This window comes from Protopterus annectens, chromosome 8.part0, assembly GCF_019279795.1.
Source record: "Protopterus annectens isolate FY-2018-M chromosome 8.part0, PAN1.0, whole genome shotgun sequence".
Lineage (NCBI taxonomy): Eukaryota > Metazoa > Chordata > Ceratodontiformes > Protopteridae > Protopterus > Protopterus annectens.
In genome coordinates, this window is record NC_056741.1 from 213,631,526 (window position 1) to 213,656,158 (window position 24,633).

Sequence of the window (24,633 nt, forward strand, 5' to 3'; positions counted from 1 at the left end):
ATAAAATCCATTTCAAGATCAGATAGGCTTCTACAAGAGGTTTTTAGATGACCTGTTTATTGTTTGGAATGCAGGTCAATCAAATTTTTGAAGGTTTTTTGCATATATATATCTAATATGACTACTTTTTTGAAATTCAGATATGAGATTTCACCCAGTAGGATCATTTTTCTAGATGTAATGTTACTGAAGGATGTAGCTGGGAACATTGAAACTGAACTGTATAGGAGATCTATGAAAAGAAATAGTTATCTGCACTGCACAAGCATGCAGCCATGCACTCACCATTTATATTTAAATACATTGTCAAGAATCAGATGTAAAGGGCAGCTAAACTGAATACTCTTGATTCCAACACGGATAAGCAATTGCATAGTATGGCTATGAATTTTCCTAAGCATGGCTACTCTAAACAGCTTGTAAGTATGTCAGTCAGCAATGTGTTAGCTCTGCCAGACCAGCTTTTTATCACGCAGATACAATAGCAACAGTGAAAGGCAGGCACAGACAATGTTGACATTTAATAAGAATACTCCTATGGTTAAGCAGATTATCAATAAGCACTGGTTTATTTTACAAGATATAACCGAATTAAAACATTTACTACCAGATTAAACTGAGTTTTGGATATAAAAGTTGTCCTGTACTTAAACAAATATTATGTTACAAGGAACAACCAATATATTATTTTAATGCTATAAGCAATAATGGGGGCATATTCAACTGTAATGAATGCATTTTATGTAAGTTTATACATACGCTTAAGTCTTTTAAACATCCTGTCACAGGTTTGGATTTTATCTTACAGGCCTATGTGAATTGTAACACGCAGAATATTGTTTATATAGCTAAGTGTGACGTTTGTGATAGTTATTATGTAGGCATGACAAACAGGAAACTTAAGGAGTATATAGGTGATTACATTTCTGATATAAAGTGGAAAGTTATCACTGGTGCGTTATATAAACATATTTTAGATAAAAGAAATACTCATGGTTTTAAATCTGTGATTTTAAAATTAATTTATGTGCCATTGCATGGGGGTGATGTAAACTTTTAACAGAGAAGGAAGAGATGCATTGGATACTTACAATGAAAGCACATATACCACCAATTCTAAGTGGTGTTTTCACTTTAAAACCAGTGCTTAGATAGCCACATGAACAAGTTTGATTAGTTAGAGTCATGTGGTTTGATGATTCTTATAAATGCTTTTGGTTGTCTTTTATGAACTGTTGCGTGAAGAAGCATATTGGCGAAAGTTTTAGCTTACACAATAAAGAGCCGGTTACTTGCAGTGTTTCCAGTGCTTTATTTTGTTTATTTTTGCAATTATCACAAGCTTCCTCACAAGAGGGACTTAGTCACAAAACACATGAGTTTGTTGATACACTCCAACCTTCAGTTTTATTTCTGGATGAAAGCACTTAATGTTTTTTGATTTTACAGTAAAATTACTGATTTTAAGCTTGGTGTGTACACTTTTGGTATCTGTGAAGACCTTCATCCATATTGCTTTCTTTTGCCAGTTATCTGTCTCTACTCCCTAGCTGAAAGTCTTAAAGCCATTAACCTTTGGCTAAATAAAAATAGATTAAAAGTGACTACCACAAAGACCGAGGCTCTGGATGTTCATGCACCTCAGATTCCTCTGACATTCCCTTGCCAAATTATATATTTTATTGGGGTGATAAGCTTAAATTTGTTAGTAAGGTGCAGAATCTTGGTAGCATTATCAAATTACGGCTGACATTTCTGGACCAAGTGTCAGTTGTAGTGAAGTCTTCTTGTTTCCATTTGAGAAGCATTTCTAGGATTAAGCACTTGTTACCTCAAGCAGATTTTGCTATTGTTCATATTTTGGTCTACTGCAGATTGCTCTACAGCAATTCCTTTCACCTGGGGCTAATGTATACTAAACTCAATCATTTGCAGATGGTGTAGAACTCCAGAGCTAGGCATCATGATAATCATCATGATGTTGGTACATCATTTACCAACATATTATTCCTGCTTTTGCACAAATGACTTCCCATCGATTATAGAAAAATATTTAACATTCTAGTGTTAGTTTATTTGTCCATTCTTGACCTGGATCCTTGCTACTTGAAGGAACTTATTATACCCTACTGCCTGATACTGATGCTGCCATCAGCTTTTGAGGTATTGTCAGTAGTTCCTTGGGTTAACCTAGAAACATCACACCTTCTCTCTTTCTGCTGTCAAGCCCCTTGCCTGAGGAACTCCCTGCACCAATGACTTCTGGAGTATCCTTCTGTAGCTGGTTTCAGGCAGGCAGGCAATATGAATCTGCCTATATAAATGGGCCTGTGATGGTGTGGGTTGATGACATGTTCTTCTCCTTTTTATGTTTTATTCTGTTTTGTTTGCTTTTATTTGTAAATGTGTTAGTGGTTTTTAGAAAGCATCTACATAAACTTGAACATTTCATCATACTATTGTTTTTTTATTGTATTTAACGATTGAGAAAGTATACTAAGTCATATGGAACCATTTCAAGTGTGACTTGAGCATACAGCAAAACAGAATAAAGTAGCAAAATCAAAGAGAAGGAAGGTGCATATTAGGTTATCAGAAGATAAGTAGAATAACCAATTGTTCTATCATTTAGTTGTTTTTCTTTAGGTTTATTTTTGTTTTAATTTTTGTTGTAGGTGGAAGGTTGGGCCAGAATCTGTTACAGCATATTACTCCTTGCAACATCATGAGATTGTCGTTCCTGCTGGCTTGTTCCAGTTGCCTTTTTTTCATACTGATGCTCCAAGGTATACAGAACTCATTTAACTAGTACTGTATGTAATTGTAATATGTAAACCAAGCTGGAAAGCACAAACTAGTAACTTTGAAAATGAAAAAAAAACAGGATCCAACCAAGAGACACACTGAGGCACAATGAGCTAGCGCTTTCATCCACTTTTAATGATGTGAACTTCTTCAGAAAAACAAATAATAACCACCTAACCACCTTTTAAATGATTCATTACAGGAAATGATGTCATAGTCTGCACAATGAAATAAATTTAAAGTAATACTATGTAAAATAATTGATATATCTATACAAATGTATATACATACATATAAATAAATACAATATATCAGTATGTTCTTCCATGCTCTATTTATCTATACTTTAAAAAAACATTTTATGTTAATGACTTCATTAAGCCCTGGGCATGTATCAGCCCCAAAAATGAGCTGCCAAAATGCTTCCCTCTGTTCTAATATGTTGTCAATGTCACCACCAAACATTTTTTTCTCTACATAATCTAAAACAAAAAATTCAAATTTCTTAAAATTCATACAAGAAAGAGCATGTCTAGCTAAAGAATTGTTTTTATCTTTTTTCTTTATAGCTAGAACATGCTCATAAATTCTACGTTTTAAAACTCTTTTTGTTTTGCCTATATAGTAATTTTTGCATGTGGAACAAGTAGCCATGTAGACTACATTTTCACTATGGCAATTAAAATATTTATTTGCCTAAAATGTTTGTCCCAAATGTTCTATTGTAATGAAGGACGAATTACACATGAACTTATATTGTTTACAGTCTTTACATGCAAAAGTACCTTTTTTATTGCTAACTGATCTGTCCTTATGAGTTTCTGACTTCTGATAAGTTTCTAACTTCTGTCTAATGTTTGTAACTTTTTTATATGTAAACTTTGGTAAATACTCCAAAGATAAACTTAATTCATTGTTACCTAAAATGATTCTCCAGTTCTTCTCAATGATTTCCTTTATACACCAAATTTCATTTACTATTGGCAAAGGAAATGCTATGTTGAATTCTTGATTTTTTCTTGTGTTACTATGATGTAAACTTATAGGAGCTCCCACCATTATGTCCTCAGAAGCCAAAATGGGCTGAGCAACACCTTTTCTTAAAAGTAAAACCTCTTTTTCTATTCCCTCTAACCACCTTCGGTCATAACCTCTTTGGAGAAATAATTCTCTAAGAAGGATAAGCTCATTTAAAAATATATGTTCATCAGAAGTGAGACTACTGAGTCTGATAATTTGACCCTTGATAACCCCTTTTTTCATGTGTGTTGGGTGCAAATTATCCCTATGCAAATACTGGTTTGCAAAACAGGACTTCCTATAGATTCTACTTCTAAATTTTCTTGTAACATTATCTATGTTAAGTGTCAAATCCAAAAAGTTAATTTGTTCACCATAACCACCTATTTTAAATAATAAAAAATCTGTAGTGCCATTAAGGTCAGATACAAATTCTACAAATTCAGAATGTTTCCCTGACCACAAAAAAAGCAAATAATCTATGTATCTATGGTATAATTCTACCTTGTTGTAACCAGGGTGTAACTTCAGGAACCTATTTTCCCAATTGGCCATGACTATGTTTGCAAAAGCCGGTGCCACTCTTGCTCCCATGGCTACACCTGATATTTGCTTATATAATGTATTATTGAATTTGAAAAAATTATTGTCGAGTACTAATTCCATTAATGTACAAATTGTGTTTACTTTTTCACCTGAAAAATCAGTATGACATGTAAGATACTCTCTCATGAACTCTAAACCTACTTCCTGATTAATGGAAGTATACAAACTCGTGACATCTAGCGTACAAAAATATATGTCTCTGTCAGGCACTTTATATTTGCCTAGGATCTCAAGCAAATGCCAAGAATCTCTTATATAATGTTCAGATTTTTGTACTATTGGATTAAGAACATTGTCTAACCATATTGAAATATTCTCAGTTTTAAATTGTCTGGCAGAGACTATAGGTCTAAAAGATGGACTTAGTTCGTTATTTTGAATTTTGGAATTCCAAAACGTAGCCATTTTAGGATGTTCTACCACTAGAAAATCATAATCACCTTTGTCAATTTCGCCTTGGCAAAACATATCAAACAACAGGGTATCAATTTTCCTAAAACTGTAGTTGACAAAGTGTAAAGAAACTTTAGAATAAGTGTCTGAATCTTCTAACAATGTACTGAGAGATTTTTCATAAACACAAGTGTCCATGATAACTATTTTTCCCCCTTTATCAGCTTTCATAGTTCTAATGTTACAATTCCTACTTATATTTTCCAAAGCAATAAATTCAGCTTCAGAAAAGTTATTTTTAACATTGCCATGTTTGATCTCTCTAAACTCTTTTTCACATATGTTCTGAAACACTTGCAGTGTGTTCACTAGTGGGGGGTTAAAGACACTTGGTTTAGTAAGCCTGGAATTTCCCTGTTCCACTGTAGTAGTAACATCATGCAGAATGTATTGCAGATTAAGTTTACGCAAAAAAGCCTAAAATCAATCATTAACTTGCCAATGTTCATCCTGTTGGTAGGAATAAAAGAAAAACCTTTTCTTAGCACATTGTTAGTTGCTGCACAAAAGGAAGTACTACTCAAATTAACAATATCTATTGTAAAGTTATCTCTTGGAGATGAAATCACCTCCATTTGTTCTTCCCCTTTGTCTTCCCTTTCTGCTGCGTTACATTGTACCATTTGGTAGTCCTTTTCATGGAGGATCCTTGTGTTCGAAAAGGGCCAGTGACATGTCCATTGGAATGTCCATTGCAAGTAGCCACCACTCCAGCAAAACTAGTTCCCACTCTTGCTGTGTTATTTGTAGTACCATTTACATTGACACTCTGTTCATCATTGACCAAATTAACTGGTACTTCATTCACTCTAGGAAAAACCTCCTTATTTCCTGTAGTCAACCCCTCTTGGATATTAGCCACCATATTGACCAAAGAATTGTTATTAGTTGTAGGTACTGTGGTGCCACTCACATCAGTAATACTGATGTAAGCCTGATTCGACCTATATGCTTGAATGTCTCTCTTTAATTTATTTTGTTTTCTAGCTATAATGGTAGCTCTATGTCTGTCCGCCTTTGCTTCAATTCCATTATATAATGTTGAAAAATTATTGAAGCAGATGTAACTTTTTATACTTTCATCCATAGATTTAATACTGTCCTTGAGTTTAACTATTTCTTTTTCATAGTGAGAGACAAGCACTCTCATCATGGCCAAACCAGTCTCATTGTACAATTCTCTTAAAACATTGCACAAATCATCACCAGGAGAGACACAGTTTGGGAATTTTGCCATTCTCAGACATTGCGGAACTATTTTACGATTAATACATTCCCCTAAGTATTGTACTTCCAAAGTTAAAGACACATACTTGAAAACAAGTCTCTCCAGTTCAAAAATGCACTTTTTGCATGAATTGGAATCATGTAATTGTTTACTTACAGTTTCAGTCATTGGAATCTCTGTCAAATTTGTAAACGGATTCTCATAAGATTTACTGATGTAATTCCATACAAGATTATTTGCCATACTTCGTGATTCAGCTCCCTCACCATTTCGGTTCACAGGATTTTCTTCACTGCAGGCTTCCAAGGACTGAAAAGGGCGTGGGCAATCTCCCACTTCAGGTCTTAAAGCGCCCTCGCCCTTTTGGACCTTTTTGAGGTTTAATTGTTCTTCCAAACAATTTTGTACTATCTTGGTGATAGTACTCGACAGTTGTAATGAAAAAGTTGATGTAGTAGGCAACTCTTCACCTCTTTCAGGAACTGGATAGGTGGAAAGATTTAACAAGTCTTCTTGTGAAGAAACCTCAGCTGCCATCAATGTTGGTTCCAAAACAAAAACTGATACATACCCAGGGCTTAATGAAGTCATTAACATAAAATGTTTTTTAAAGTATAGATAAATAGAGCATGGAATAACATACTGATATATTGTATTTATTTATATGTATGTATATACATTTTTATAGATATATCAATTATTTTACATAGTATTACTTTAAATTTATTTCATTGTGCAGACTATGACATCATTTCCAGTAATGAATAAGGTGGTTAGGTGGTTATTATTTGTTTTTCTGAAGAAGTTCACATCATTAAAAGTGGATGAAAGCGCTAGCTCATTGTGCCTCAGTGTGTCTCTTGGTTGGATCCTGGTTTTTTCATTTCTTAATTGTAATATGTGTTAGAACTTTCAGGTTCTTGCTTTATTTCAGTTTTATAAAACTAGCCGAATGGTATTCTGAAGTGTTTAGGTTCATGTCTCATCAGAGTTCTTCACTCTTCTTATTTTTATTTGTAACTGTGACAGAAAGCCCACAAAAATACCTCACTAAGAGGATTACCAGCCTGAAACAGATGCCATACACAGGCCGTCTCGATAAACTCCAGCTGTACTCTGTCGCTTATCACCTACTCATAGGCGACCTCTGCCTGACATAAAAAGCCATGTCAAACCCAGATCAGTTGGACATGCTACACTTAAAGAAACCCCAATCCCTCCAAGTCACATGCTCCAGGGACCTAAACTTTGCCACCACAATAAACAGAAGATGCTGGAGGGATAGATTCCTGTCCCAGAGACTTCCCATACTCTGGGACAGACTACCCATTCATATCAGGCAAAGTTACTCATTAGCCCTCTTTAAGAAAAATCTCAACAATTGGATGGGAAATAGGAAATTCACCCCGGGGATCACTTCTGTGGCTCTGCTAGACAGGGGTGCAGGAAAATAATTTTCTTGGGTGGTGAAAGCCAGGGAACTTTTTTGGCTAGGCTTATATAGGCCCCAGGGCCGATAGCCTAGTACCTACTTATGAACCTAATCCACTAACAAGCTAATTTCACTGAATCCATTAGCATTGCAATAAATAGTTTTCACTAATTAAAGCAATAGTCACATGATCATTGCTCAGAACACATTTAGTCATTTTAACCTTTAAAAAAACATGGGCGACTGATTATTTTGTGCATGTGAGTCATCTATGTAAAGGTAAATGTGAGCAAGAGAAACATAACAGTCTAAATTAGTAAGGTAATTCAGAGATAGAGAAATCAACTACCCTACCACTGTCCTCCCCTTCCTGTTCTTCTTGGAGAATATTAGACAACCATGAGTTTTCGACCAGTCAAAAGTAGAAGTAACTGTCACTAAAATACAAAGTTAATGCAGGAGACAGATAGCTTTGTATGAGAAAACAAAACGAACATACGAAAGTCGTGTCTGGAATCTTGAGATACCAGGTAAACAACATAAGACAGGTAAAGTGACAGTACATTTTGTTTTCTCAGATGACAGTTTGGATAAGGCCTGAAAGTATAATAGGGAAGGGCAGTGATTCACTGAGTTGTTTGCAGATCTGTGGCCATTTAAAGGTTCCCCAAACTGATTTGTGCAGTCAGATATTCAGATTATGCACAACTGTAGAACATAACACAAAGAAAATTGGGCATATCCAGTCATTCTGTGTTATTTTATATTCTAAGATTAATTACCTAGTCAAGAATTTTACTTTGCCCATCCCCTCACTAAATTTATTTTTACCTAACTACATACTAAACTTTTAACTGTGGTCCACCTATTTTTGAAACCATTAATGTTTTTCTACTGTTATTGACTCTAGGTTGAAGTCTAGCAGTCTATTTGATTATATTGTCAGTCCTTTTTCTGTTTCATTCTTTTCACAGAAATTGTTTATGTACACTCCTGACTTCCAAAAGCAACACACAGCTGACTTATTTTTTTTCACTGAGTAACCTGAACTCCTCTGTCTTGTTATTGTTTCCCTGCTCTCTGGTGAATTGAGTTCATTGCTAGCTGTAGAACACCACCTATGTTTGACCTTAATAGTTATCTTAATTCCTTAGGTGAAATTCCCATTAATTCAAACATGCTTCTTTTAGGGGACATAAATTATCACATCAATAAACTAGCTGACATATATTACCAGTGGTTGGCATGCCCAACATTTCCTTAACATTATAAGTGATAACTCCCTTGTACAAGTAATAAACATTTGTTGTCTTCACAAATATGACTACTACTTGCATATATTTCATTTTACCCCTTTAAATCAGACCATAAATCAGTCACCATTTTATTTAAAACTCCAAAGCAAACATTCACTGATTACCTGATGACCTAAGTAAATATTGCTGTAATCATCCTCCTCCATTGCTAAAGCCACCCCCTGTGCCTCTGCTACTCATGCTTAAATAGTTGTATAGGTAAGGCAGCTATTATCAGCTTACAATATAACAAACAATTTAAAAGCAAGTCCCTGTGAACAAATACCCAGATAAATAAATCATATAACAAAACAGGGAAATTACTTAATGCTTACAAGAGTTATTATTCTACCCTGCTTAACAGGACACTTAAACCATCAAAGAGCTTAAAGGTACTATTAGGTAAATAGCAAACAATGTTTGGCATGGCATACTTACCACATACAGTACAAAACTGTGCAGTTTGGGATGCAAAAAAAGTGTGTGTGTGTGTGTGTGTGTGTGTGTGTGTGTGTGTGTGTGTGTGTGTGTGTGTGTGTGTGTGTGTTTGGGTTTGTTTTTTTTTTTTTGCATTTATTTTGTTAATAAGGATGGCCTCCTCAAATTTTTCTTAAAGCTAAAAACTCCTGCCATAACATCATAAAAGACTGAAGTAATAATATTTCACTATTTAATTCAATGTATAGGCTACTGTATTTCCATGCTAACTGCACGAGAGTTTCTTGAAAGACAAATTGTCAGCTATGTATTGCATGTATAACACCATTCATTGAAAATTAACATATATGGGACTTCCAAGATGGTTGCACACCGATCAACAGCTTAAGTTCAGCTCTCCCAGTGTGAAAAAAAGAAACTGAGAGATAATGGCCAGTAACTCTGTCAGTTTAGTAAATTCATATTTGCTATTAACTACAGCAGAGAAGAAACTTAAAGAGCCTGAAAGAAAATCAGCTAGAAAAGTCAAAGAGAAAACACTGACTGGGAAGAATTCTGCAGCTGTTCAGCAAAAAGCAGTTCACACTCCAGCTTTGGTGCAAGATATGACTTCCAGTAATCTAGAGGAAAAAAATAAATGTTATTTTATTTTTACTTTACATTTGTTAACCAGAGGTGTCTGACTGAGCCGAAAAGGCCCTTTTTCAGCAGAGGCCCGGGGAGAAAAGCTCCACATAGAAAAATTACAGATAACATTTAGACATGATCAGTATACACACAAATTACAAAAGACATGTTTTTACAATGGTATGCAGCACATCAACAGATATAGTGGAGAGAACAAACAAAAAAAATATTAATTTAAAAATAAAGGTACTTAATAGATTTGTGGAGTACAGCTGAAATTTGGAACATAGGTAGAATATATACATAGTACACCGGTACAGTACATACATTGTAGATTAGCCAGTGTTTGTGAGAATAGTTTTCAATCTTAATCAAGTACTGTAGGTTTAGTATGTGTACTTAATCTGCTTTCACTAGCCTGGGGAGCAATCATGGCACTGCCAACTTTGCTTGAGATGTTGCCTGATGAGGTCTTTAAAGGAGGCTATGGATGATGTGTTTTGAATGCTAGTGGGGACAGAGTTCCATTTTTTAGCCATTGAACTACTATATAGTGCATCTCCAAAGCCATTGTAGCTGTTGGTGACTTCTAGTTGTAGTTTGCTTGATGTTCTGAGGCCTTTTGGCTGAGTGATATTGTACTAGGTTTTTGAGGGCAGGACACTTATTGGGGAGGTAATAGACAGAATGACAGAGGCAGAGCTGATTATAGGTTAGGAGGTTTGGCAGTTCAAGCCAGTGGAGCTATCTCAAAGCAGTACAGTGATGAGTTCTATATGAGCAATTTGCAGCAAAGTGGGCAATTCTGTTATAGCAGGCTTCCATTTTGCTTAGTTCAGTTTTGTTGAGATTAGTCAGAATGGGAGATGCATAGAATAGGGTGGATAAAAGTTGGGACCGAGCAATGACTGATCTTGTGTTGTTGGTAAGAAATGGTTTGATACGGTAGAGTGATCCCAGTTTGGCATGTACTTTTTTAATAGTTAATTTGAGATGACTATCAAATTTTAGGTGGGAGTCTATCATTATTCCCAATAGCTTAGCCTGTGCCACTGGAGCGATTGGAGTAGCATTTGTGGAGTAGATAGTGCATTGACTGTTATCAGTGTTTTTGTTAGACTTGGTTATAATCATAAGCTGAGTTTTCTTTGGATTGAAGATAAGTTGGGCTTTGGTTAGGTAGTTTTCAACGTCAGAGAATGCTAGTTGAGTTGTTTGCAGGAGGGTGGGAATGTTTTGTACAGCACAGATTAAGGTAGTGTCATCTGCATACTGAATGATAGAGGAATGCTGTGTGGAGGTATGGAGGTCTTTTGTGAAGATTGTGAATAGTAGTGGTCCTAAGATAGAACCCTGTGGGACTCCTATAGTTATGGGCAACTGAGGAGAGAGAGAATTTTCCTATTTCACAGCTTGGTACCTGTCAGTTAAGTAGCTTTGGAACCAGGTAAGAGTGGAATTTGATAGGTGATACTGGTTTAGTTTGTTTTGCAGGATTTGGTGCAAGACTGTGTCAAAAGCTTTGGACATATCCAAAAAAAGAGTTGACACCACCTGCAGGCCTTCATTTTTGAGACGACTTACTGTGTCTGTCGAGCAGAGAAGGGCTGTAGTGGTATTATGGGCAGGTCTGAAACCATGCTGAGTAGGTGACAGAATGTTGCTGTCTAGGAGATATTTTAGCATCTGGGTATGGATTATTTTTTCTAGGACTTTGGCCAGGGGAGAAAGTAAAGCAATGGGTCTGCAGTTATTAAGTTCAGTGGAGGTCTCACCTGTATGTATGGGTGTAACATAGGATATTTTCCAGAGTTTGAGCACATAGTTTTCAACATAGGTTCATAGGTTCATAGGTTCATACTAGGCTATCTGCCCGAGGGCATTTATAAGCTTTAGTATGGGGAACTATACCCATTATTTTGCTGTGCCAGTGACACTGAGGTAATTCCTGGGGTATATATCTCCCATCCATTGGTCAAGATTTCTCTTGAACAAGGCCATGCTCTGCCTCATTTGTTCCACAGCATAGGGAGTCTTTGGGTGATGAATCTATCCTCCAGCACGCCCTATTAATAGCAGTGTCGAGGTTTAAGTCTCCGCCTTGTGGCTCTGATGGATCTAGATTTTTGAGGTGAAGCATATTCATCAAATCTGGGTTTGACATGGCCTTGTATGTTAGGCAAAGGTCACCTCTACTGAATAGAGCTGGAGTTCTTTCAGTCGGGCAGCATAGGACAGATTTTTGAGACCCTTTATCCTTTTGGTGAGGAACTTTTGTGGCCTCTCCAGCTGCTGCAAGTGTCGGGTCAGATACATCAATCATTGGTCTGATGAGTGATGAGTAAAGGGAGACTATGACCTCCCTTGATCTAGATGAGAATCCCTTCATGATAAGGTGGGCAATGTAGAAGGACTTCCTAACTACTTTAGCTACATGGGTGTCGAATGACAGACTACTATCAACCTGGGTCCCCAGGTCCCTGATAACTTCTTCTGTGCTCAGTGGATTGCCACCTATTTGGTAGCTAGGGTAACCTTGTTTTGACTATGCATTTTTGGCATTTAACTTAGTTATCCATTTCTGTGAGACCCTTCTGAAGGATATCTGTGTCAGATGTGTTTTAACCCTCCTGTGTTTGCTTGTACTGGAAAGTAGATGCCAAACAAGAGTGGCCCAGGACTGTGTGGGACACCACTTGTGACAGGCTTTGAGTCTGACATGGCGCCAGCAACTCTGACCCTGTGGGTTCTGTCACTCAGCCAGTTTGCAACCCATCTTGTGATGTATGGGTTAACATTTAAGCTGATGAGTTTTTCAATGATACCTATTGTATGAAGGCCTTAGCCAGATCGAGGTAGGCTGTATGGACTGCCTTTCCTCATCAATGGGGCATGATCTGCCTTTGACAAAGCCAAACTGGGTTGGATCCAAAGTCTGCAAATTCCTATGTCTTTATTTATGAGGTCCATTATGATCCTCGCAGATAAGGCTTGTCAAGCTAATGGGCGGTAATTTCCAGGGTCTGTGGAGGCACCGCCTTTGTGAAGTGGGACCACAGTTGCATCCAGAGGTAAGACTTTGATTAAACAGCTGTCCTAGCTGTGGGTTTAATTCCATTGAACACCATCGGGTCCCATGGATGCTGTGTTTTTGCTTTGGAGAGAGCAGTTGCTGGAGATGTTTGGGGCTGCACTCATTTGGTATAGATATCTCTCCTTTTGGGTGTCAGCCAGTATGTTGGCAATGTCTGTAGGATCTAATCATCATTCATTTTGAACTAGTTCTGAGCATATCTGGGAGTTTTCCCCTAGGTTTCTAATATATGCCAGAAGCCTTTTATGATTGTCTTTTGAGTCTTAGCTATTTTTTCTCGAAATTTGCTTTGGATGATTTTATGAGGGTACAAAGATCTTTGTTCTTTTCTTTCTTTGTTTTTTTGCCCAGATGCTGCTATCCTGCAAAGTCCGCAGGTGCTGTGATTGAGCGTTTGTTTTCGATTGTTTATTTGGGGGCCCTGCTGGGGCCTGAAAGAGACCCACACAGAAGAAGAAAGAAGAAGTTCTTTACTGTGGTCTTCTTTTTTTTCAGGTGGGGGTATTTCAGGTGGGGTGGGATGAGGACCTTTTGTGATTTGATCTCACCCAGTGATAGTGTTCACCAGGTATTGAACATTGTGCTGTGCTTGTTGATGATGCGATGATGAGATCAATTATCTCCCTCCTGTGGGATGGTGACTAGTTGTTCCATGGCATTTGGAGTTTTTGAATTCCAGGAACTTTTGGGCTAGGGTGTTTTTGGCTTGAGTAGTGTTCCCAGTCTATATTAGGTAATTGAAGTCACCTAGTATGATGGTGTTTGGTGATACATTTATCCTTGTGAGGGTGGCCTGTAACATGCTACAATTTGCAGAGCAGTAGGTGTGGGTGTCCTTGATGAATATGGATACCCGCATGATATGAGGTAAAACCTGATAGCTCTGGGGTGCTCTCAGGAGCCTTGAACCAGGTTTCTGTCACAGCACAGACAATTGATCTGTTTATGAGAGTGAAGATTGGGAGAGCAATATCATCTGCTGGGAGTTTCAAGAAATAGCTGGGGAGTAGGTCGGCTGCTGTTGATGAGGTTTTTAGTTTGGAGAGCATGCTTTTGATTGAAGTGGTGGTAAATTTTTGTGGGTAAAGCTTGTATTAGTGTTATTTGCATTGGGGGGATAGTGAGGAAGGAAACTGCCCTGTGATACTAAGGATAGAATTGAGTTCACAAAGTGGGAGTTGAATTGTGTTTCGATTGGAACTTTAGTGTCAGGAGTGGTTGGTTTGGGAGTAGCCTTTTGGGTGGATTTTAGTAGCTGGTTTAGATTTTTCCAAAATTTTTGGGGGTTGTGTTGGTATTTAGTTTGTAATATCGTGTAGTAGGATTTTTTGTCCAGCCTAATGCATTTTTTTTTGCACGGTTACGCAGTTCTTGGTACTTAGTTAGGCTTTGTGTTTCTTTTTTTTTTGATACTAAAGCCAGGCAGTGTCTCTGGACTTGAGGATTTGTTTGGTTTCTTTACTGAGCCAGGGGATTGTAGAGGTTCTAACCTTGATTTGTGCAATTGAGCAACAGTGTCTAGGTGTTGTAGAAATGTTTTGTTGAAATATGCTACAGCCTGGTCAAGTAGGAGGGTTTTTAGGGGGGGGTCCAGTCACAGTTACAGAGTAAAGTATTGAGGACCTCAGGAGATAATTTTTTTTGCGTTTCTAGTGGATATATAGTTAGCGGTTTTGCATATGCTTGTTCTACTACGTATGAAGTATATTATGTTGTGGTCACTTAAGGTGTCTGGGAGACTGCCTGCGTGGGGGTACAATATGGGATCATTAGTTAGGATCCAGTCAAGGATGGATTCCTTTTTAGATTTTTTATCACATCTAGTAGGAATTTGGACTAGCTTCTGGTAGCCATGGAGATTTATTAGATTACTTTGTGGTTCTGATATGCAGGTGAACCAATCTAGGTTGAAATCCCCCAGAATAAGGGTTTCTTGTGAGTATGTGGAAGAATACCAGCATAAGAAGTCTTCAAGGCTAGCAGGTGTATTACCAGGTGGAATATAGATCACAATTGCGGTGCTGACGTTTTTAGGGTGAAATTGAAGTTGTGAGATAAGTATGTCCCAATTATTGGGGGAGGGGTAGGAGTTTGGTAATTGACATACAGTTAAGTTGGACTTATACAGTAAGGCAGTTCCACTCCCTTTACGAAGTGGTCTGTCTTGTCTAATGATATTGTAGCCAGTAGGGAGAACTTCTGAGTTAGCTATGTTTTTATTTAGCCAGGTTTCTGTTAAAGCAACTATATCTGGGGAGTAGTGTGCTGTTGTGGCCTGGAGTTCAGGTATTTTATTTTTGATACTTCTAATATTAATATTTAGCATTAAAAGATGGTTGGTTTTGCTGCTGTTGTTGATTTGCCCAGGGATGAAGATAGTGGGGGTGTTATGTTCTGACATTTGTGTTGGAGTAGTTTGTGTTGGACAGGATGGATTTGGGCCTGGGTTGGGGTGGATATCCCCATTTATGGTGAGCCTGGTGTTAAAATGGTGATACAGATGTTGGGGTTTAGTGAGGAGTGTGAGAAAGTACTGTGTTTTTTTGGAGTAGGAATGAGAGCATATGTGTTTAGTTCTGAATTGGTCCGTTATGTAGTTCTACAATTGTGGACAGATATTATTATAATGTGTGGTGTCTGTATATGATAGTACATAATGTAGTGTTGTGCTACTAAGTTTAGGGATATTGCTAATGGCTTACCAGCAAGCAGAATGCAATTGCTGAAGAGCACTTATGTCCTGGTGGGAGACTAGAAATTTAAAGATGGCTCCATGCTCAGCAGGATTCTAATATAGACTTAGTATTGGGGGAGGGAGATAGCACAAGGAGTGTAAACCAGGTGAAATGCAAATAAACCAGAGAGGCAATCAGCGGAAAACTATCAGTGAATGCTTCAGAGGGGATAAGTAAGAATTCAAACTACCTGTAAAGTGAAGGAGAGAAAAGACAGCAAACTTTATTAAGGTTGGGAGTGTGTCTTCACATTGACTTGCTGATTAGTAACCAGTTTGTCCACAGATTAGAGTAGGGAGATACATTAGCAATGAAGGGGAATGTATAGAGATGCAAATAAACAGGTGGGCCTCCAAGTGATACAAACTAAGGCAGAAAGCACTGAGAGGACTGCTTGATAGTTAATTTAGTCACAGGGATCTGAATTAAATGTATACTGTCTATTGGACAGTTAGGATTACTGCACTAGCTGAGGGGGGGCACAAGGCTACAGCAGTCAGTTTTATTAGCACGCTGAGAACTACAAAGAAATACTGCTAATGTAATAGCTTCACTCTCATAAAAAATACAAGTAGAATGCCTGGGTGGACTGACCCTGCTCTTGAGGCTCAAAATGTATATCCTTGTTTAGTTTTGCAGTACTGATTCCTTCTTATACTGTATGGGTGGAGTGATAGCCCCAGACTGCAGATTTGCTTGAGTGTGCTCTGAAGAGAGAGAGAGAAAAAAAAGAGAGGATGAAGCTAGTAGAATGAGACAAAGACAGGTCAAAGGAAGTAATGACGAGATAGGAGGGTGTAAAAGATACAAATCAGAGGATAGTGTGGATAAAGCAGGAGAATAGATGCTACTGCTGCAGTTTTGAAAGTTCTCAACAGTTACCAAATCACAGTGCCATAACTTAGTTTGGAAACAGGTTAATAAATCATGCACAATGCATTTATCAGCCAATTAGCCTGTGCATACAAAAATAAGGAAAATGAACACTTAACAGCACAGCTGAATCAGTAGCAGAGACAACTGTAGTGCTAAATCAGTAAGTACTGTTTCTAATTCCAACACTAAGTCAATTAGATTTACATTACAATTATAACAGCAGTATTAGTACATCACAGTAGCATAGAGACAACATAGCTGCAGTGGTAGTGTCAGTAAAACACAATTGCTGAATGACAGAATCAACCAGTTAAATAAACAAATAAGCAGATTAATAGTCAGGAATCAGAAAAATGAATACTAGTTGTATAGATCCAAATAGAGCAAAAAGTAACCATTACTTTACAAATCTGAACGCTTTAAACAAATTCCTGAGGTCTAATGGCTTACCAGCAAGAAGAATGCAATTGCTGAAGAGCACTTGTGTCCTGGTGGGAGACTAGCAATTTAAAGATGGCTCCATGTTCAGCAGGATTCTAATATAGACTTGGTATTGGGGGAGGAAAATAGCACAAGGGGTGTAAACCAGGTGGAATGCAAAGAAACCAGAGAGGCAATAAGTGAAAAACTATCAGTGAAGGCCTCAGAGGGGGTAAGTAAGAATTCAAACTACCTGTAAAGTGAAGGAGAGAAGAGATAGCAAACTTTATTAAGGTTGGGAATGTGTCTTCACATTGACTTGCTGATTAGTAACCAGTTTGTGCACATATTAGAGTAGGGAGATACATTAGCAATGAAGGGGAATGTATAGAGATGCAAATAAACAGGTGGGCCTCCAAGTGATACAAAATAAGGCAGAAAGCACTAAGAGGGCTGCTTGATGGTTAATTTAGTCACAGGGATCTGAATTAAATGTATACTGTCTATTGGACAGTTAGGATTACTGCACTAGCCGGGGGGGAGACACAAGGCTACAACAGTCAGTTTTATTAGCACGCTGAGAACTACTAAGAAATACTGCTAATGTAATAGCTTCACTCTCATAAAAAAATACAAGTAAAATGCCTGGGTGGACTGACCCTGCTCCTGAGGCTCAAAATGTATATCCTTGTTTAGTTTTGCAGTACTGATTCCTTCTTATACTGTATGAGTGGAGTGGTAGCTGCAGACTGCAGATTTGCTTGAGTGTGCTCCTACTCTTGAGGCTGAAAAATGTATATCCCTGTTTTGTTTTGCAGTACTGATTCCTTCTTATATTGTATGGGTGGAGTGGTAGCTGCAGACTGCAGATTTGCTTGAGTGTGCTCAGCAAGCAGAATGCAATTGCTGAAGAGCACTTATGCCCTGGTGGGAGACTAGAAATTTTAATTAAATGTGCTAAGAGCCGATTAAAATAAATGAAACATTGAAGGAGTATATCAACTCAATTAACAAAAGACTTGAAAAAATGAAAGAAGCTTTGAACAGATAAAAGATAATAAACTGCAAATGTCAGAGGCTGAAATGAGGAAAAGGCTGGCTGAGTATGAGGCTGCTCATGAAGAACTTTTGCAAAAAAATGGTAGAGTAAGAGGACGGAGCACAAAGGAAAACCATTTGATTTTCTGCTGTACCAGAGAAGCTAGAAGGAACAAGTATGTATTAATTTTATGAAAGCACAAATAAGCAACTGAACTGGTATTCCACAGCAGGATTTGTTAAAGGAATTGGCACATCATCTGTATGCTCCAGACTCGGCCATGAGAAAGCAACCAAGGCCTGTTTTAGTAAAGATGCAATCATACCACCAGAAATAGTTGATCCTGACAAAACTGTGGAAAAAGGGCAAAGTATTAAACACTGGTGACAGTAGAATGTTTATGGAAAATGATTATTCACTGTACATCTGGCAGAAGAGAATCAAATTTATCCCAGCAACCAGGGAGTGTCTAGAGGCAGGTGTGAGATTCAAGCTGCTGCTGTATCCAGCTGTGTTCAGATTTTAGTTTTTCTTGGAGGAACAAAGTAATTGTTTCATGCAGAACAGCCTAAGAAGGAAATACAAAAGTTTGTCCACCAAAAAATGAGCCATCAAACAGAAGGGGAATCTGCTTTCCATTCTTTTAATAATAAAGCTTACAGAGAGAATTAGCCAGTGAAACCTTTTTCAATGTTTCAAAGGAAGATGCTTGAGAGAAAGAAGAAAGCATGACTTAATAAAAAGAATCAGGACTTGAACTGGAATGTGGAAAGATTGAACTTTTGTTGACTTTCTTAAACTTGGGGGCCGAAAAGCATATACCCCACTTCATGTCACTGTTTGGAAGGACACTTAAAGGAAAGGAAGAAGTAAATATATGCAAAACAATTTTTATTAATATTTGTATAAAGCATTTCAGGGTATAAATTGCAGGTTATATAGTAAAGTATTTTCAGTTATTTTTGTATGGGAAAAGGGTATGACGTAAACAAGTACTTTTTTTATTATTTTTCTATTTTAAGAAATGTAGGCATTACAATGTAAAAATAGAAGAAAGGCTGGAAAGAAACATGCTTAAGTTTTATGTTGTAATCTTGATTTGTTGAGGTGGGGAATACTGTGTAAAACTGCACAGATTATAATATATGTAGAAATTATATTGTTTCTCTTACTTTTGTATAGATCAGTGTCTGGATTAAGGCCAATGGCTTAATCTAATAAGTTTTTTTTGTAATCAAGTAAATAAGGGAATACTGAATGTAAAAATAAATGCTCATTGTGAGTTAAATGGTCTGTAGCTGAGGGCAGCTGTACCTTTTGTTCTTATCTTTTCAACAAGCTAACTACAAGGGTAGGCAATAAATGCCAGAGCACTTTTTTAAGACTAAAGGTTAATGTTTTCTGAAAGCATACTAGCTGTTTTTTACGTCTGAGAGGGGTATAATGACAAGACAAGAACAGACAGCAGTTAATGTAAGTAGGAACACATGATGTAACATGCACCTTAATTTTAGGTCAGGGTATTGCCTTTGGCTAAAGCTGTTGGTTTGAGAGAGTTGTTCCTATCAGGAGGATTAAACTTCATTATTTGAAAACATACATAGTTTTGTGTGTGTTGAGTTAATGGGTTGTGGCATCCTGGGGTATGTTGGCTTTTTTGTTTGATGGTTTTCATTAAAACAAAAAATCTTGTTAAATGCGACATAATTTTAAACAGAGGTGACAAGAAACAACCATATAAAAGATCAAGCTGCCAAACATTAGTGGGTGCATGTAATTCAAAAGTTGGAAGTAGGCATTTAAAATTTGTCATATATAATGGGACGGAATAATACCTTCGTAGCATAATGACTATAATATCCATATTATTTTGGAATTTGAATGACCTTACAGGTGTAGATAAAAAAAAGAAAGATTTATTGAATTATATTAAGAAATGAAGAGTGCAAATAGCAAATCTACATGAGACACATTTGGAAAAAAGTCAGCATGTGAATTTGATAAAAGAAATGTAGGATGGATATTCAGCAGTGTATCAGGGACACAGGAAAAGATGTGTACTTATACTAACTGCTAGAGGAGCTCCAATGATAGAAGAAAAAAAGATAACAATGGTAAATTTGTGGTAGTAAGGGGCTACTGGCAAGGGAGGAGAATTATGCTGGCATGTATTTATATTTCACTTAAAACTACTATTATGGGGCTTAGGAGTTTCTTGGGATAAATAATAAGCTTTCAGCAGAGAATATTACTTGGTGTGGGCTATAACTTGATTTGCAAGAGTGAGGATGTATCTGGTGGACCTAGAAAGGAAAATTTAACAAGAGGGTAGATTTCTAGAGATATTTATGAACATAGTTGGTATGGAATGGATGTGAATTCAGTAGTAGGAACTCAAGAGAATTTACATATTATTCCCCAAGATACAATAACTGGGCTAGACCAGACATAAGTCATACTTCACAGGAATATGTGAATTTAATTGAAAGCTTCATCACACATCCAATTAACTTTCAGATCATTTGCCAATAACAACTAAGATAATAATGCAAGATAATGAAGTAAAAGTAAGACACTGGCACTTCCCCACCTACCAGTTACAAAGAGAGGAATTTAATGAATGGGAAGTGGAAATTATTTGAGCATTATTAGGAAATAAAGTAATGTTTTCAGAAGTTATAGCTAGTGAATCTGATAAAATGAAAGCGGAGTTTAAAACTACGGTAGAAATAAAATAAAAAGAGATATAGCTAAAAAGTAACCAGAACAGGGACTGACAAAAGTTAAAGTGTTGCAGAGTAAGGAGAATCCATAGAATAAGAGGCACAACTGCAGACTGCTAAAGAGAAAATGAGGGAGTATCTAGATAATATGCACAAGTTTAGAAAGATTATTAAGCAACTGTTTTTGATAATAACTCCAGGGGACAAGGACTTATAACACAATGAGTTAAGCAACAGAAAATAGCAAGGGTTGTTCTCAGGCTTAGGAACCCTATAACAAAAGCAACCTGAGATCCCAAAGAGGTATTAGAGATATTTCAGAAATTATATGAAAATGTGTTTAATAAGAAATGTGGAAATCAAGAAAGAGCACAAAGGGAGATATTTATGGAAGGCTTAAGTAAGCCAATGATAGAGACAGATATGACTCAACAATTAACAGTTAAGATAGGAGGAAATGAGACATCAGTCTGCAGGAAAGTCTCTAGGAATATATGGTATTCCTGTGGTAGTTTGGAAAGGAGGGAAGAAAATGATAAAGATGTGGACATTTTTTGTATTAACAATATTTTAAAAGGAGGGAAGCACAAACATCCTGGAAGAAAGCTGTGGTGGCTGCCATACCTAAAGACAGTAACAACCCATCAGACACAGCTTCATATAGGTACATTTCAACTTTAAACCATGATTATAAGGTGTTTTGTCTATAATAGCTAAAAGAATGGCAAAGGTGTTACCAAAATTGATAGCTATGGATCAGTGTGGTTTTGTTGGGAGGAAATATTTGACTACAGTAGTAGAACAAAGATCATCCAAAGGGGAAAAAAGTATAAGAAAATACCTCTGTTGTCAATGGGTCTTAATGCAGAGAAAACATTTAACAGGGTAAGCTGGGATGATATGAGTAGAGCAATAAAAGCATTTGCATTCCCTCATATAAGGTTCATTAGAAGGATGTATCAGGGATTGGAGCCAAAATTAAAGCAGGAGGGTTCCTCTCTGGCAAGTTGTGTCTGAACATAGGAGCCAAGCAATGGTGTCCTCTCTACCCTTTCTTATTTGCTTTACATTTAGAGCCACAGGCAAAGAATATAAGTAATTTAGAAATTCAAGGATATATTTGGTTTGGTAAAAGAGAAAAGATTGCTTTATTTGCAGATATTGTTTTGTATCTGATAAAACCAGAAAAGGACATCTCAGTGTGATGGAACATCTTCAGACAGTTTCAAAACTTTTCAGGATATACAATTAATGAAGATACTAGCTGCAGTCTATGTACACACACATTAACTGGTCCAGCAATACCCATATTTATAGGTACATGCTAACATGAAGTATTTAGGAGTATGGTTTAAAAATTATTCTGTTATGAAAGCTAAGGATATGGGGAAGAAGAATAAACAAAAGATAATGCAAAAACTAAGAAACTGCAAGCTCTTGTTTATGGATACTGATGGCAAAATACAAGCAGTGAAAATGTTATAGTCTCTTTAGTTTTTATATATAGGTCTGGCATATTTTTTATCAACCAGAGGAGAAGGTGTGGACAGTAATTAATAAAGAGTTGAATGAATTTATCTGGAAGGGCAAGAGGGCAAGGGATAAGTGCGATAAACTGATCCTTCTAACAGAACTAGGTGGTTTAGGATTCCCTGATTTGAAGGGATAAGTTAGAGTTGGACAGTTAAGACTCATATACATAACACAGGCAGAAAGCTATAATTCAGAGTGGAAAGGGATGATGATGAAACAGGGAGATTTTCAAGAAATAAAGGGAGAGTGGAATTTTGGATGCAGATCATTAAGGAGAATAGCAACAGGCATTCAGAATATTATATTCATAAAGTAACAGAAAGTATTCTAAGATCTAAGCCAACTTGAGAATGAGAAAAGAGATTCTGCCAGTAGGGGAGACTGCATTTAGAGGTACAGAGAATAGGCAAGAGGGGGCTGGAATTTACTGGAGAAAACTGGCAAAGGAACCAAGGTACTTGGAGCAAATAACTTCAGAGGGAAAGGAAATAGAATGGGAAGAGGCCAAGAAGACATTTGGGCTGCAGGCTAGAAACTGCCTTCCCTGTTAGGGATTGATATCAGAGTATATACAAAGAGAAAGGGATAGGGGAATCTTAAGTGAAGCACCTGCTCTGGTAGAGTTTTTAGTTGACTCTAGAACAGAAGTTGCATTACAAAATGGGATAATTAGTAGGGCATGTAAAATATTACATCATAATTATTGGAATCAATCCGAGCAGGTTAGAAAAGATTGCAAAGAAATATTGGATAAACAATTCACAAGAAAAGAATTGGATGGCATATATATGGCCCCAAAGTATCCAACAAAGTCTGAAAGATACAAAATTTGTTTGCATAAATACTTTTGTATCCCAAGCAGACTCCACTGATTTGGTAAACAAAACTGTTTTATGCGCATAGTTAGATATACAATTTCTTCCAGCTTAGTAAAGTGATATCTGGTGATATAAATGAACATCCAAAACAGTGCTTTGTCTTCAGTAAGATGACTGATTACAGAGAGTGGGACATCTACTGCTATATTTATTGCATTAATCCATCACAGTCTTTCTCTCTTTGTAGATGACCTTGGACCTTGCAAAGCATGTTAATCTTTTTCAGATTAGCTTTTTCTTTGCATAGATGTTATGAAAGTCAAATAGATGTCATTTAAGCTCCAAAATATTACTTAGGTTTTTATCTCCTTTAGTGTAGAAACAACAACAAGTGTAGACTATGTACTTACTACTTAGTAATCGGGTTCAAGACCATCTGCAGTTCTTTGTATTGCAATTAAACATCCATGATATATTTTTTTTCTCTAGTCTTGTCAAGTCACTTATCATTTTTGTAACTTCTTTTGTATCTCTCCTGTTACGTAACCTTTTCTGGTCAGCAGAAACAAATGCTTCCTTTCATGTTTTTTATGACTTGTATAGACACTATCACATTTTACACCATTTTTATGTCATTGCACTCCATTTAGTGTTATCCTTTTGTCATATTGGCTAATATAGCAATAACCCACGCCTGGGTGTGGGTAATGCGGGATTTACCCACGGTTGGTGTGGTTTGGTCCCGAGGGCGAAGCTCGAGGGACCAAACAAAGACAACCGTGGGTAAATCCCGCATTACCCACACCCAGAAGTGGGTTATTGCTATTATACTATGACATTATTTAAGAAAAGAAATAATTACTTTTCTTAAATAATGGCATTGTATAATGCCTCTTTGCTGCCCTTCCGCAGCTGTCTGGTATCATGGCAGTTCTGTTGTACTGCATGCCTACACAGTACATCAGAGCTGTGGCCAGCAGCGGAGAAAGCAAGATCTCCGTTGCTTTTACTGTTCGCTATGTTAAATGGGTTTAACATAGCAAGACAGCTTTAAAATAAGCAACGGAGATGTCCGTTGCTTATTTTAAAGCTGTCTTGCTATGTTAAACCCATTTAACATAGCGAAACAGTAAAAAGCAATGGAGATCTTGCTTTCTCTGTTGCTTTTTTTTTTTTAAACTTGTCTCGCTATGTTAAATGGGTTTAACATAGTGAGACAGCTTTAAAATAAGCAATAGAGATCTCCGTTGCTTTTTTTAAACCTGTGTCGCTATGTTAAACTCTTTTAACATAGCGAGACAGTGTTTTAAAAGAGACTTATACTAATGGAAATAGTCCGGGCGACCGGACCTTTTTCCATTAGTATAAGTCGATTTACAACGTGCACGCTGGCCAATCAGCGTGCAAGTTTTGGAATATTAATGGGGGGTCATGGTATAATAACTGTTTTAGTCACCCTACCATTCTAGGCCCTGATATCTATTGGGGGTT

General features: G+C 37.0%; 1 protein-coding gene across 2 annotated transcripts in view; it reads left to right on the top strand.

Moving 5' to 3' along the window:
* Positions 1-24,633, top strand: part of LOC122808703 (endothelin-converting enzyme 1-like) — a 1,298,251-nt gene that overhangs the window by 915,978 nt on the left and 357,640 nt on the right. For both annotated transcript variants that reach the window (XM_044079690.1, XM_044079691.1), the window contains one exon: positions 2,676-2,786. In XM_044079690.1, coding sequence (XP_043935625.1) covers positions 2,676-2,786 — 111 coding nt within the window. The remainder of the gene's footprint in view (positions 1-2,675; positions 2,787-24,633) is intronic.